The sequence below is a fragment of the Apium graveolens genome, chromosome 7 (assembly GCF_009905375.1).
Source record: "Apium graveolens cultivar Ventura chromosome 7, ASM990537v1, whole genome shotgun sequence".
Lineage (NCBI taxonomy): Eukaryota > Viridiplantae > Streptophyta > Magnoliopsida > Apiales > Apiaceae > Apium > Apium graveolens.
The window spans coordinates 225,836,572-225,852,869 of record NC_133653.1 but is presented as its reverse complement, the minus strand read 5'-3'; the positions used below and the strand labels follow the sequence as shown (position 1 = coordinate 225,852,869).

The following is a 16,298-nucleotide window of genomic DNA, read 5'->3' as shown; positions in this document are numbered from 1 at the left end:
ACCCCTTAGGCTATGAGGTATTTTATTTCTACTAGTCTACTATTCAGGCTAAGCCCTACTTGACTCAACTATAACATACGAAAGCCAGTAAGGGGTTGAAGCCGCGTCTTACATGAGGACTCGTCATTTTTCATTCATAACTTTAGCATTGTATAAACCAAACGGCATACACTGACTGGGATCGAGATCTTTTTCCATCTTATCTACTTGCACATCTTCTTTTAGGGGGTCTTCCAAAATTATGTTCTTTACGGCCAAAGTTGCATTTGCCACCACTTCAAATTCAATCTCCATGTCTTCAGCTTCCAAATTTTCTACCTCTGGCTCGTTAAAAGAATATGACATGTTGATCCTTTCATTATTGTTATGGTTTTTCTTATGGAATTCTCTCATTAATTTGTTATAGCATTCCCTTGATTTCTCTTGACATCCTTGGACACATCCTATGTCGTTACGTGTTGGAAACTTCATGGATAAGTGATGAATGGAGGTGATGACCCGCATAACTTTCATCGCTTCTCCCTCAAAGCCATAAATGTATATGTTCTCGATTTCTATATCTTTGTCGAGAAAACTCATCTTCTTGTTAATATCATAGTGAAGGATGTTAACTGAGCTTCCATTGTCGATGAACACACGATAGACGTTCATTGTTCTAATGTAGACCTTCACAACTAAGGCATCATTATGAGGATGATGAACCCATTTAGCGTCTTCCTCCATAAAAGTGATGTCCCATGTCTCTCCTCCAAATATTTTGGGAGGTCCTTCCTCGAGACGATTAACGTCAATGAGTATAGGTACTCTTGTTTCCCCAGCATATCGGTTCATCACTCCAGTCACGTCTCCTACACAATGAGGTCCTCCAAAGATGGCGTGAATGCTTCATGACTGGATGAACATAACATCATCGTATTTTTCCTTCTCTTTCCTTTCTCGGCGCGCCCTAAGCCTTCTCGGTTGGTCGGGAGGTCTCCTCGATACTTCCTTACTTCTTTGATAATCCAATCTCCAAGTTGTCCTTCCTTGATGCATTCTTCTATTTCATCTTTGTCAACACCCATGGGTGTTATGAAAGATTCATAACACCAGTCTCTGAAAGATTCATTTTCCCTTATGAACTTCATAGATATTCTCTATGGATGCCGCCAAAGGAGTGTAAGCAGTAGAGTCCTTTTTATAGCTATTCGAGGGACCCAACTCTCTTTCTTCGAATTGATGTACTTTTATCTCCCTTTGATATTTGGGCTAGGAGATCTATCTCTTCTTTTCCCATTTTTCACCTTTGTGACTCCACGAGACTTCGCTTTTTTTATCTATTAGTGATTCTTCAACAAAATTGAAAGACTCTGCTTGTTCGTAGAATTCTTCGAGGGTGTTGGGACATCCTCCTTGAATATGTTTCCAGAAATTTATTCCTATGCATAGGCCAACATTCAAGAAATTTTTCAATGGTTCGTCAGTGGTGCCTCTTACTCTGGATACTTCAACATTGAATCTCTTGAAATAAGCTTGTAAAGTCTCTCCTTCTCTTTGTCTCACATTCTCCAAGACCGTCACTGGTGATGTATACTTCACTGCAGATTGGAACTGAGTAAGGAACATCACATTTATGTGTTCCTAAGATGAAATTATTTCCGGTCCCAATTCTTGAAACCAATGTTTAGCACTATCCCTGAAGGTTGCTGCCAAGAGTCTACATCTCGCCCAATCTTTTACTTGATACACGTCCATCTCAATATTGAACCATCCAAAAACTCCACCGTATCAGAATTTCCGTGAAAGCATAAGTCATGAGTGGTATTCTTGTATCCTGTAGATAAGGGTGCTTCCCTAACCACTGAAGTAAATGACGATGTAGTTTGCGCGGATGCCATGACTTTTCCTCCTTCCAAGTGCGATAGTAGCTTCCTTAAATCATTCATATTGACGTTTCTGACTCCGGGTATGTTTTAAATATTGGCTTGCGGTAAGATCACATGTGTTGTCACTATTTGAGCTTGAGTTTGCATCATATCTTACGGTTACGGTGGCGCAACAACTTATGATTGAGGCGTGATTCCTTGCGGCTGCGGTGGCACCACTACTTATGATTGTGGCCGAATAGAGTTCCGAGCGGTAGTCTCTTATCGGCCTGCCGATCCTTGATATTCCTCTAATGGTCTTTCTCCACCATTAACCATGAGAGCACACTTATGATTCCTTGAAATCCTTTCTCTTATATTCAAAATTTCTTTTCCTTTGTTCCAGATGAGGGTATTTACTATTGTAAAGCCTTTCCTCCCTTGTGAGGGGTGTATCTGCACACTTATGTAGCCCTACTTCATGTTGATCTCCATTCTTTTGCATCTCCAGAATTAGCGTCTTCAGATCTTCGTCGCATAATTGGATTCCAAGACGCGCCTTCAAACGAGATAACCTCCGTTGCTCTTGATTTTCCTCCGGTTGAAGCCTTTGTTCATCATATGGGATTTCTACAATTGAAACATCTTTAGTGTATTGCAAGCAACGGTGTTACCCCCTAAAAATGTTTATCGTGAGATACATGACCTTTCTTATTTTGTTTTTCATAATTTTCCTTAAATTTTTCATAAATCAATTTTTCTTCGGTATGGTACTTTCGAGGGCGATGTTGGCTTTAGCCGCTTTTGATTAGACCTAAGTTGTCCTGAAGTGATTTAAAGAATATCCCATCTGATGAAGTTGTTCCAATAAACCACCATTATTAAAGTATAACGATGGTCGTTTATCATAATATTGCTTACAACATGTGTCATCCTACCATTTGAGGCGTTCATCATCCTGTCACTAAAAGCGATTGTTAGTCTTCCATTTAAGGTGTTCATCATCATGTCGCATAAAGCGATCGTTATTCTGATGTTTAAGGCGTTCATCTCCATGTTGCTTGAAGCGTCCATCTCCATGTTGAACTTGATCATAGCGTCCATCTTCATATTGATCTTGCGTGCAGCGTCCATCTTCATATTGATCTTGATCATACATTCATCTTCATGTTGATCTTGATAACGTCCACCTTCATTAGCTTTCTTCTTTTGAAGATCATGAGAATCATGGCCTTCGTTGTCATGAGATCCATGACAACCTTTTCGTTCATCTCCAATAGCTTTCTTTCTTTGAAGACCATGAGAACCATGGCCTTCGTTGTCATGAGATCCATGACAACCTTCCCGTCTTCAGTAGCTTTCTTCCTTTGAAGACCATGAGAACTATGGCCTTCGTTATCATGAGATCCATGAAAATCTTTATGTCCATCTCCAATAGCTTTCTTCCTTTAAATACCATGAGAACCATAGCCTTCGTTGTCATAAGATCCATGACAACCTTTTCGTCCATCTCCAATAGATTTCTTCCTTTGAAGACCATGAGAACCGTGGCCTTCGTTGTCATGAAATCCATGACAACCATCCCGTCCACCTTCATCAGAGTTGTAGCCATTTTCATGTGAGTTTCCAACATTGTTAGACATCTTTTCCTTCTAAGATTTGATTTGATTCCAGCCCCTCCTTTTAGCGCCAATTTGTTAACGGAGGAATTTGGTTAACAAATATTTGAGTTTCACGCCCGGAATCAAGATCTGCAACGGTGGTCCTTCACCGTAAAAGTCGTAGGAGTGTGGTGATTCTGATGAATTGGGGGCTGAGATCACAAGGGTGTTTGGTGGTGGCTTATAGAGCTCTCCCTTCCAATCTCCCACAATGTGCCTACGTACCTCCTTTTATAGAGGATCAAGCCCTATGTAGTTCTTGGAGAACAAGAAACCTAGTTGGACTTGGATTCTCATTATGTGGCCCAATAGGAGCTGTCGAACCCACTTCCTATTATAACTCAAAAATTGATTTGCTTTGGAAGTGCCCGATGATGTGGCCTAGTCATAAAGGCCCAAGGCTCGGTTACGACTTCGGGACTTCACGGACAAGGAAACTCCCCGGCCGGTGGATATCCCCTCTACTACCGCTACTTCCATCAATCGTAACCGCAGGTATAGCCATGAATTATCGCAAATGCCAAAGCGCATCCTTGCCCCTCAATGAGGATAACCCACCAGACTACAAGATAAGTGATCCCAAGCGTAGAAGTTCAAAGTACCAGATAACCCCAGAGTCTCCCGTCGAGGATAAACCACCGAATACGTAGACATGACTCCCAAAACACACACTAGATGTTTACGATCGTTCCCCTACGAGGATACCCCGAAAGACTACAGAACGATGCCTTTGTTACATTTTCCGGGACGTTGGGTTCCCGGAGGGTCCTTTTCCTTCATAGGGCGCGCTCTAGGAAGGGTTGGAGTCCTCCGGAGTCCTCTCTCATGCCTAGGGCGCGCCTTAAGCGTGAAGAGCTCCCAGGGGGCTCCTCTTCTTCTCTTGTATGATTCTTATGCTTTGTTTACTTTCCAATTTATTTTGGGAGCAACCTCCTCGCTAATTCTTCCTTGTCGTCCCACTTGCGTTGCAGAGCGGCCACCCTGTGTGGTCATATAGCACGGGGCCCCCACTAGGAGGATTCGAGAACATTTTCCCGGAGCCCGGATCATTCTTTGTTTCTTGGTCGTTTCACTCTTTCTCCCTTGACTTAAGATCATCCTTTAGAGACTCATCATCAATACTTGTTCTTCGTCGTCGTTTTCTACTATAGCGACCGTCGTGGTATCGTCGTCGCAGCGGTCCTCGCATACTTCATCCACTATGGTCATTGTAATCTCATATCGTAATGATCATCGTAAACCTTTATATATAATTTCACCAATCGTCGTCATAACTTCTCATCATTAATAGTCGTCGTAAGCGACTCACATATAGGGATAGCCCTATAGGGGGCGTTCTAGGCTCCGGAAACACGTTCTCCGAAACTTGTCCGTCTTCTTTTTTGATAGTGATCTGATCCATTTTATTAGAGATCGGATAAAATACTAATGACAATTTTATAATATAACATGATCCATTAATTTTACTTACGGATTAAATCTCATTTCATTTCCTTTCTCCCTTGCCCAACGCAGGCATAAGTTTTTGTTTGATAATAATCCAAACTCTAAGTTGACTGTTCGAGAAAAGGACGGCAAAATTATTATGTTTACGAGTCTCCCTCTCCATATTTCAAAATCCATATTCCAAAATCATGTGAATACGACTACCGAGTACAAATAACTACTCCCGTTAATTTCTTGAACCATTGTTTGTAGTTTGTACAGTACACATTTAATAATGAGTGATTTCGACAACAAGCTATTAATAGCGGTTATAAAAGAACAATGTTATATATTTTGAAAAATATTTAAAAATAAAATAAAATAATACGTGACATTATTTCATTTATGTAATTTATATTAACATATGAGAAATTCATTTCATTAATAAAAAAATAATCGATAATACTATAATAACTTGACATTTGAAAATAATTTCAAGAATATTAACGGGACTTTAGTATTTCAGGTAATAAAACTGTACCGTACATATGTCATATAATATGTTTATGATATCATATCATATGCTATAATAGTAGTTTACTCCTGATTTGTCCTTTAATTATTAATCCTATTTGTCCGTTTTTTGAAACAAAAAAATATCTTAATTATTTTATATTTAAATTTGTAAATTGTTGAATTAGTGTGATTGATTTTGGGTCATCTGAATTTAATTCAAACAATTAAATAAAAAAGGAGGAGTCATGATCAGCCAACAAGTTGCGCCAATTTTATAACACAATGCTTGTAATGCAATATTTGTGTCTTAATGACTGCATCATGTATGTATAATGTATGCATCTCATTGTCTATCTTCCACCATCATTCTTCTCTCATTTCTTTCTATTCCCACCTATCATAATCACATTCATGTACATTGATGAACCTTCAATAAATTCACATTCATTTCATCTAACAAATTTGTTGTTTATTTAAACTATTCTTGGTGCAACCCATTAATCCAATCTTCTTGAATAAATATATACATCTAGAGGAGTGATACAGAAGTGTGTTCATTAGATTTATTTTGGGTTCTTGAAAAAACAGAGACTTGGGGTTGGAAGATTTTGTTTATAAATGGGAATTACAAGAAAATGGATTGTGATCATGAGGCCAGTGTTAGTAGTGATATGGAGCTTTGCATTAGCTTCTGTTTTTGTTTCAGCAGAAAGAAGTTTCATGAAAGATGGTCATTTGAATGAGATTGATGATGAATCTTATGAGCCAAATGTTCTCCTCAAGATCAAAAATTTCTTATGGCAACCTGCTCATCAAAGTTACCATCATATTTGGCCGGTGAGTATCCTTTCTGTGCATGTGTGTGTGATTGTTGTGTTGATTTATATATTTATTAGTCTATCCTTTCTGCAAACAATCAAGTTTTCATTTATGTTTTTCGGGTAATGTACAAGATCTGCTAATGCAGATTAGTCCAGGTCTAAAATTCAGGTATCGAAAGTATGAGAAAAACTCTGTCCGGTGATTGGAGAAGAAAATACGGTTATAGGATATAACACATTTTATCAGCTTAGCTAACAACAATAATGTTGCAGAGGTAATCAATAATGAATGTTTGAACATCAATTGAAACACAGGGACTGATGACAACTAGGCCCCCAGGGGTCATCCCGCCTGTAAACTTATTTGGTTGTGGACCTTATGCTCAGTGCAACAGCTAGTAATTAGGTATATCCAAATTTGCAATGTGAAAATGTTGTTATTTAAGTTTTTTGGAAAAATTACAACAGCATCGTGTGGAGTTTTGCATTGCAGATCACACTTTAATATTAGAGTTTTGGGAACTTTTTTTCTGTTTGTTCTTGAAATCCCCATACTTGATACTGCAGCTAAAGTTTTCTCATTTCGGTTATTTTTCATTTTTCATATTTAGATTTTAGTTTTTTTTTCCATATATTAACTCGTCACTATTGTTTATGAGAACCTTGAAATTAAGAGGCAAGCCCGATATTAGTGTCCCCAGTTTTCCTTCCATATCTAGAACTTGCTCTTAACTTTTTATAATCAAGTATCCTATCTAAAAAAGAAGTTTCAAGGTAAAGGGATGAAACTGCTAAACATGTGTGCTCACTCCTGCTGTCACGCATGATTTGCATGTTGCGGCTCTAGTTACATGCAGCAGGGGATGCATTACACAAAAAATTAGTCATTAAACATAGGAGCTGGTCATGAGACCCTTGCTGATCAGTTACAGTTTTCTACTTTTCTTCTGGCTGATAGAAGGCATAGTTAAGTACAAAGGAAATATTTATAAACACAATTCCTATTTTTAAGACAATTGTAAAAAACAAACAGCATGAATAAGGCCCCATTTCATGGAATTTATAGTTCTGCCACTTTAAAAGCATAACCTGCACTTGTTGGCTTTATCATTTGCTACCTTTGAACTTGTCGTACAGTGACATACACATATTAATCATAAAGATTCATTGAAATCTAATTTGGACTTGTTTCTCAGGAAATGAAATTTAATTGGCAAATTGTTGTTGGCTCCTTGATTGGATTCTGTGGAGCTGCATTTGGAAGTGTAGGCGGTGTTGGTGGCGGCGGCATATTTGTTCCTATGCTCACCTTGATTATTGGTTTTGATCCAAAATCAGCAACTGCCATTTCAAAATGTACTAAGCTATTCATTTCTCTCTTATACATACATTTATTTGGATAAAAACTGTGCTTCATATATCCTAGAAAACACAGAATTATGTTTTTCCTGTGAAGACATAATAATGTGTTCATTGTACTGAAATTAAGACTTGCTGTCATGTAAACCATTAACGTGCAGCCTGATGTCCTTTAAATGCAAAGAGTTGATTTGCAGAATCTTTTGCTCACAGGATATACTATCATGTAGCTTAGTTTGTGCCTAGAGAATGTACACATTATTATTCGAAGGATGGTTCCTCTGATTGTCATGGAAAACTTGCTACCAACATTTATCTGTATCTGTTTTCCGTTTCTTTGTTAGGTATGATCATGGGTGCAGCAGCTTCAACTGTTTATTATAACCTTAAGCTAAGACATCCAACAATAGATATGCCAATCATTGACTATGACTTGGCAGTGCTCATCCAACCAATGCTCATGATGGGCATCAGTGCTGGAGTTGTATTCAACGTGCTTTTTGCTGATTGGATGGTCACAGTTCTGTTAATTGTCCTCTTCGTTGGTAATTTGGAGTGTTTTATTTGTTGTCACCCCACCGCCCTCGCTCTCCCCCTCCCTCCCTCTCTCTCTCTCTCAAACAGTTTTTGACGGCTTACAGGCACATCAACAAAAGCATTCCTAAGAGGTATAGAAACTTGGAAAAAGGAAACCATTCTAAAGCAGGTTATTATCTTTCTCATGTATTTCATATGTAATGGAGTTTGGTAGCGTTGAAATTTTCGGGTACCAAAATAACTATTTCCGGGTAGACAGAAAATGTGTTCACAGTAGTTATCATTCTTTGCACTAGCTTGACTTGGTTTAAGTCTTGAAGTGTGTCTCCTGGAACTGTGCCGTAAATTCTTTTATATACATCTCACCCTATGACTGCTATTCATATTGTTGTAACCTCTATGGCACACTAGTTACAGTTTATTTTCTTCTTTCAGGAGGCAGCAAAGCGCCATGCTGGTGATTAACATCTCTCGTTTCAAACCAATATCATAAAATATTCATTTCTCAAAGAATCTTATTTTCCTTCTCTTTTCACTGCAATAAAAACATTTAAGTATCTCAGGAAATGGAGATGAAGCGGATTACAAGCTTCTGCCTGGTGGTCCTAGCGGTGCAAAAAATAATGATATGAAAGATTCTTTGAAAGAAAAGGTTAGTCTTGTCTGGTAACAGATTGTTTTCACTGTTCATGATTTTCGCATCTTCTGATGTATGTTATTCTACCAGATCACTGTTTTTGAGAACGTGTGCTGGAAGGAATTTGGCCTTCTTGTTTTTGTTTGGGTTGCATTTCTTGCATTGCAGATTACCAAGGTTATACATGTCTTAATCATGGTTTTCTTTTCTGATCATATAAAATGTTTGAAGTTTGCTACTGCTTCAAACGTGCTCTTACTTTGGAATCTATTGTTTTCTTTTATCGACTCAGAATTACACGACGAATTGTTCAACAGAATATTGGGTGTTAAACTTGCTCCAGGTACTAAGTTTAAATTTCTATTAGATTTTTCTAGTATTGCATTACTCTCATGGTAATCAAGATTGAAAAGATAACTACTTTTACAGCATCTTCCATCTATAGTGGGAGATTGTGCATTAATATGAATCTATTGCTTCACTCTGATGCAGATTCCAGTTTCTGTTGGTGTTACATTGTATGAGGCACTTAGTTTATATAGTGGAAGAAGAGTTATTGCTTCCAAGGCAGATTCTGGAACTCGTCCTGGGGTGAAACAGCTGATAGTCTATTGCTTATGCGGTGTATTGGCTGGTGTTGTTGGAGGGCTACTCGGTCTAGGTGGAGGCTTTATTATGGGACCGCTGTTTCTGGAGCTAGGAGTTCCTCCACAAGTGAGTTTGCTCTTCTTGTTAGATATTTTAGCTCAGAAGTAGGGAAGATGTTAGTACTGGTCCTAATAATGGATAAAACTTCCTAGCTGTGTCAACTAATGAATTGATCAACAACAGTTGTACAACATTTGGAGTACAGCACCTTTCCCTGAAAAGTTGTTTCGACAAGTATCCTTACACTTTAACTGGCCTAATATTTGTGCATCTGTTTGTCTGTGTATAATGATTGTAGTTCTGAAAGTTAAGCAAGTAATCTTCTGAAAGACCATGCATATGTACATTAACTAATCCAACAATTTTGGGGAAAATGGCAGGGGCCGGTACCCTGATATGCTGGAATATTTATAGATTTTGATATAGACATCTGCAGTGTTATTCAATTTTTCCCTATCCAACTCTTTGTGGTTTAGGTTTTCTTCAACACATCTAGAAGAAGATAAACATATATATAAAAGTTGTGATACATTTTTGGATTCTTTTGTATGGTTTATGATACTTCTGGAACAACAAAAATCACTTTTTAGTTATTTTGATGCATTTTGATGGTTGAATTATATGTAGTATTTTGCCTTCTTATTCAGAAATCATGTCTTGTGCCTTAATTATCATAGCATTAGCACAGATAATATGTTTCACTCTAGCAGCAAATAGTTTTTCTCTCACTCAAAAATATATTCCCTATGCAGGTTTCAAGTGCCACAGCTACCTTCGCTATGATGTTTTCCTCATCAATGTCTGTTGTAGAATATTACCTTCTGAATCGTTTCCCTGTTCCTTATGGTGAGCATATAACAGCAAGTTAGGGAGAACAAAGAATATAAGAAGTTGTTAAGTGATTTTTCTCATAAGATTATAATTTTAGAATCCTTATGCCTTCATGTCTGCATTTACTCTTCAGCTCTCTACTTCATTTGTGTCGCTACAATTGCTGCATTTGTTGGACAACATGTTGTGAGAAGGATCATCAACATACTCGGAAGGGCATCCTTAATCATCTTTATTTTAGCATCTACCATATTCATTAGTGCCATCTCATTAGGTGAGTAGCCTCTGTCTACCCTGGTGTAATGCATTTGCGATCCAGGCCTGTGTCTTTCTAAAGTAATTACGAATTTCTGATTTGTAATTCTCAACTGTATATGTCTGCAGGTGGAGTTGGCATTGTAAACACAATCACCAAGATTCAGAAGAATGAATACATGGGTTTTGAGAACCTCTGCAAGTATGAAAGTTAAAAGGCTTACTAGTCCCAGTTGAACCACGTGTGCAAGGTTGATTAGGATCGTCTTAGATTTCTTGTTCGTGGCTAAATTACAATTTCGACCTACATTTACACCAGCAAGTACACCAAACCCTGACATTTGGTCAAACAGTATCTAACTTAAACTAGTATAACAGTTTAAACCCTAACCGTAGTCACAAACAAACTCCAAAAGGGCCTTGCCGCATGATCAGGGTCTATTTGTTCAACTAACTAACGTTCAGGGTTTAAAACAGTAAATATCTAAATGCAGGGGATTCAGAAAGTAAATATTTAAGTGTACATTTATGTATTCATGGGTGTAAATGTCTATGGTTCAAAATGTCATCAAGCCGGTGGTGTAAAATGACAAGCAATTTACCATTCAATTCTACAGAATGGTAGAGGCAGCATGACTATACTACAGTGAGTCGATGACTCTGCAGAAAGATCCACTTCTGTAGATTTGTAGCAACACATTTTGTTTTCCCTATCCATAGAGCAAAATAGATTTTTAGGATATTATATTTTCTTGTTTTTCCAATTCTGAACATTGCAGTGTAGTGATATGATCATCCCATGCTACAAACATCTGCAACTTTATTTACATGATCTTTAAGATCATTTTCAGACTATTCAAGTACATATGCAAGTGTGTTATATTATAATTTATAGCTATCTTAAATTTCAAAGTACCAGAATTTGCTTTGGTAAAATATCAACATCAAACTGGGAAATGGATTCACTTTATTGGTATCATTTAAGTTGGTCTATTTTAAAAGAAATGTTCTATTATAAACATATTTTGTTATAAAAAAATATATTAAATTTTATGATAAATTTGGCAATATTTTATTTGGCAACATCAAAATTTAATGATAAATTTAAACCAACTCCTTGTCTCATGTTGTTGTATTTTGTTGATGGAATCATGGTCATGATGCTCATCTTCTCAATAATTTAGCAATTAAAATGGCAATACAAACAAAACCCACCTCAGTTTTTGATCCTTGATACAATCAAAACCTGTTGCTACCATTTTTTTGTGTACTTTTTTTTCCCATGGCTTCTTTCTCATTAGTCTCAAAAATACCCACAGTTGAAAACTTAGTTTCTTGCAATCATCTTTATAATTTAGTTCCAAATAGACTCTCTGTTCCTCAGAATCATCCTTTTTCAAATGGGTCTTTGCAACATCAATTTGGGCTTCTTGAATGGTCTCTGGGGAGGTTTTGTTTGGCCTCTTCAAATCAAGCTCACTCTTTTACTGGTAATTTTTTAAGTATTGAAGATGACTATATTTGTATGTGTTATGCGTGTCACTGAAATGTGAAAAAGAATTTCACTTGACTGATTGAGGAATTAGACCAATTAGTACTATGTGTTTATGTTCAATTTGATTAAAATGTGAAAGCGAGTTTATTGACTTTTGTGTGTGTGTGTGTGAGAGAGAGAGGGAGAGAGGGGGGAGGGAGGGGGGCGGGAGAGAGAGAGAGAGAGGAAGGGAGGGAGGGGGGCGAGAGAGAGGGGGGGGGAGAGAGAGGGAGGGAGAGAATTTGATTTGACGAATTGAAGAGAAATTGAGTTTGTTACCGTTTATGCATGTTATTGAAAATTGCAATTGCGTTAGGTTTGCCTAACAGTAGCATTTCTCTTGACAGACCCTATTTCAATAGATGAGGTTCCACTTTTATCTGGTTCAGAGGTTAGTACTCTATCGCTTAAATCTCTAGCCATTGATTGAGCACCAAATATGTTGTATGGTTTCAATAGCATTAGCAGTATTTCCTGTCATTTGGGTAATGCTGTACTACTATAGTAGAAAGACTTTGACTTCTGTTTAGGATAGTGTACTTACTCCGCTACATGGACAGAATCATGTGACTAGGAAGAGGCTGATTAAACAGACAATATAAAGAGATCTACTAAATTAATATTTTGTTGAAGTTCCTGCTTCTGTTTTTTCTTTGCTAAATTAAATTCTTGATTTTACAAGAAAAACTATATTTTATTAGTGATATTTGTAATACTTTTACTGATATTAGGCTATTGAAAGAATGAGAAGAAGTCGTGAAAGTTATGAAAGCAAGCAGCAATATAAGGCAATGTATTCTAGTTGTTTTGGTGGAATCACTACAGATCCAGCAGCAATGGTGATCCCTATGGATGACCACATGGTTCATAGAGGGCATGGAGTTTTTGATACTGCGGCCATTGTTAATGGGTAGGTAACTTTTGCTTCAGAAGATAGCTCTTTTACATTTTTTGTATAAAGTTGCAGTCACCAACTAAATATTCCTGTTAGTCATGTGCCTGTGAAGCATGTTTAACGCTTTTTTAATATTTTGATTATGAATTTTACTCTTCTCATGTGCAATACCATTCTGTTAACAATATCTGATTTTGCTGTGTGCAATCCTCGAGGAAGACAAATAAGTTTACACTTATATCATGCAGCATCTGCAAGCTACAGTATATTATGGAAGTTTAATGACAAGACCAATGATTCCATCATGAATAAGTTAAGCTTACTCAAGTAGTACAGTCAACAAAATTATCAGCATTGTGATTGCAATTGGATTTATTGTCATTCGGATGAATCCTGAAGTACTATATTAACTAAAAAATGGTTACCGTTGTTAAGTCTTCAGAGGCTTCTCCCTTAGTTCTAGCACACTTATTGCGACCTGTTTCCATTTTAAAATTTAAAATTTTAACTTGTTATCTACTTCAGAACAATTTATTTAATCTGTTTTGTTATATAATTTAACAAGTGTCGTGTCGACTCAAGGTTTTTGAGTTAGCATTCTGTCACTAACATATTATCCCATTCCCTTCGTAATTTTCTTAATATCTCAGGTGTCTCTATGAATTGGATCAACACCTTGATCGTTTTCTGAATTCAGCTAAAATGGCAAAAATAAAGCTACCTTTTGATAAAGGAAGCATTAGAAAAATACTTGTACAAACTGTAAGTGCCTCCAAGTGCAGAAGAGGATCACTGAGATACTGGCTTTCATCAGGACCTGGGGATTTCCAACTCTCTCCAGCTGGCTGTTGTCATTCAGCTCTATATGCTATTGTAATTGAAGATAAATCACCGTCAGATTACAGCGGGGTTAAGGTAGTAACCTCGTCAATTCCAATTAAACCCCCACAGTTTGCTACAGTGAAGAGTGTAAATTACCTTCCTAATGTGCTTTCAAAGATGGAAGCTGAAGAAAATGGGGGATATGCTGCGATATGGTTAGATGCTGAAGGATTTATTGCTGAAGGGCCTAACATGAATGTAGCCTTTGTAACAAAGGAAAAGGAACTCTTGATGCCTCGCTTTGACAAAATTTTGAGTGGGTGCACAGCTAAGAGGGTTCTAGTGTTGGCAGGAGACCTAGTGAAGGAAGGCGGGCTAAGTGGCATTAGAGTTGAAAATGTGACTGTCAATGAAGGGAAAAATGCAGCCGAAATGATGCTAATCGGCAGCGGAGTTCTTGTTCGATCTGTATTGCAGTGGGATGAACAAGTTATAGGTGATGGTAAGATCCATTCTGCATTCTCTTAATACATCTTTTTAATTTAATAACATGATATGCGGGTTAAATCTTTATGATGTACATGATAAATGGAGTGTTAATACATTGCATGAATTGGCTCTACAAAATACGTACATGTTATTGAATATAGGAGATTCGGGCAGGAGCATGGAATTAATTATACATTTTTGTCTATTCTGTAGGCAGAGAAGGCCCAGTGTCAAAGGCTCTCCTAGGACTTGTATTGCAAGACCTTAAATCTGGCCCTGCTACAGTCCGAGTTGCTATTTCATATTAAATGACTTCCAACTATTTCTCTGTTTTATTAAACAAGGTTTAGAACGTGATCATGGCATGGCATAGATTTTACATGTAGCTCACATGTTTTGGTGCTCAATGATCAGTTTCTGTCAATATCTGAATAAGTACATGATATTTGATTCTTGCCCTGTTTTCATATATTTGTTAAAAAGAATAATCTATGCACTTTTATAATTGACAAATCTATACTATCCATACTAAACTTATATATAATTCCGAGATAGGTAAACCCCTACTTTTGGTCTCTCTCAAGTTGCAACCATTAGACCTTGTAAATAAAATAATGAGAATTGTTAGGTTTAATATTAAAATTACTTTAAATAATAGTCCGGGTTCGAATCTTACCAATAATATTAAACAATGATCTCAGGTTTGAAACGCAAAGACATTGATTCAGATTTACATTGGGTTAATTCTAGTGATATATTGGGTCATAATTGAATTTTCCAATGGATCCATGTAGTGGATACTGATAATAACCTAATGACCCAAATACCATTAGACAGCTTTTGAATGGCCAAAGGTGACAGGATCAACTAAGATCCTTTTTACCTGCCATTGGTCACAAATAATGTAGATATTGCACAGGTTTGACAGATAGTTGATGGGGGATCTTAACTCATAAACCACGATAATCACTGAATAAATATTGAAAGACCCTTCTCTGTGGCTGAGGGGTCGAGTCATTTTGCAGTGGGCAATCTTCAAACCGACTTGCATCGCGAAGCTGTTAAAAGAACCAGGTCCCCTTGCCCCTTACCATTATTAAACAGAACATGCCTGAGATAACATGCGTACCGCAAAGTGCTTGTAGAAACTACAAGACATTTGTCAGAAACCAAGTGTTAACATGCAATGATCTTTCATCCAGAACTACTGACGAATCACGATCATGGTCCACCACAGATTTTGTCATCCGGCTAAAATTCATTTGGTATATGCATTGCAACGTCTGATTAAGCCTGATATCTCCTTTCCTTAGCCTAAAACCAATAGAGACTCCTCCCAGATCCACCACTATAATATAATGTATCTACACTTTGTTAACAATAAAAGAACAAGACCAATATATTCAAGTAGCATGACACAGAATTCCAATCAACAACACAAACGCTATCAACCACACAAAAACTGCTACCACTTTAAAAAAAGCTATACTTTTTCTTTCACTTGTTCAAAAACACTTCTCTTCTGATCCTTCCGATGCCTGTATAGTGTATCTATTGTTTTCATCCATCAGTTTTAGTTTCATTTGTAACATCATGTAAAGGAAATCTATGCTGCTACATACTGCCAGTTAAGTGCACAACTCAATTATGGCATCATAGTTTTATAATTAGGATCCCCATCTGCAGTTCCATTTTCTGCCAATTAAGGCACAACTTTTTTCTGTTATCTTCAAAAGAGGGAAATTAAACAAGATTTTTTTTTTTAATTATGATAAAATATGGTAGATTTATTCGGACGACCATCAAGAAAACATTAAGCCGTCTGAATTATGAGATTTCAACCCGGTTAACGAGATTCCAATACAAAAATGTATTAGAAACTCAATCTCATTTCCGTTAACCAGATTGAAATCCCATGATCCAAACAACCACTAAATATTCAACTGCATCATTGATAAATATTGCCATACAACTACATAGATCAACATGATAATTACTAAGCACTTGAATGTTAATTAAACTGG

At 37.1% G+C, this 16,298-nt stretch overlaps 2 protein-coding genes across 3 annotated transcripts; both read left to right on the top strand.

The window, feature by feature from the left end:
* The first annotated feature begins 5,766 nt into the window (after positions 1 to 5,766).
* Positions 5,767 to 11,399, top strand: LOC141670415 (sulfite exporter TauE/SafE family protein 3-like). The gene is made up of 12 exons (XM_074476245.1): positions 5,767 to 6,283; positions 7,464 to 7,623; positions 7,971 to 8,171; positions 8,268 to 8,332; positions 8,599 to 8,620; positions 8,727 to 8,815; positions 8,891 to 8,977; positions 9,093 to 9,143; positions 9,293 to 9,514; positions 10,201 to 10,294; positions 10,413 to 10,553; positions 10,664 to 11,399. The coding sequence occupies exons 1-12, from the start codon at positions 6,065 to 6,067 to the stop codon at positions 10,747 to 10,749; spliced, it is 1,437 nt and encodes a 478-aa protein (XP_074332346.1). The 5' UTR covers positions 5,767 to 6,064; the 3' UTR covers positions 10,750 to 11,399.
* A 254-nt stretch (positions 11,400 to 11,653) lies between these two features.
* Positions 11,654 to 14,728, top strand: LOC141675253 (D-amino-acid transaminase, chloroplastic). Of its 2 annotated transcripts, XM_074481965.1 has the most exons (5): positions 11,654 to 12,024; positions 12,416 to 12,459; positions 12,800 to 12,978; positions 13,614 to 14,287; positions 14,488 to 14,728. In XM_074481965.1, the coding sequence occupies exons 1-5, from the start codon at positions 11,817 to 11,819 to the stop codon at positions 14,580 to 14,582; spliced, it is 1,200 nt and encodes a 399-aa protein (XP_074338066.1). In that variant the 5' UTR covers positions 11,654 to 11,816; the 3' UTR covers positions 14,583 to 14,728. The 2 variants fall into 2 exon arrangements, with proteins under 2 accessions (XP_074338066.1, XP_074338067.1); XM_074481966.1 differs by lacking the exon at positions 12,416 to 12,459.
* Positions 14,729 to 16,298: the final 1,570 nt, after the last annotated feature.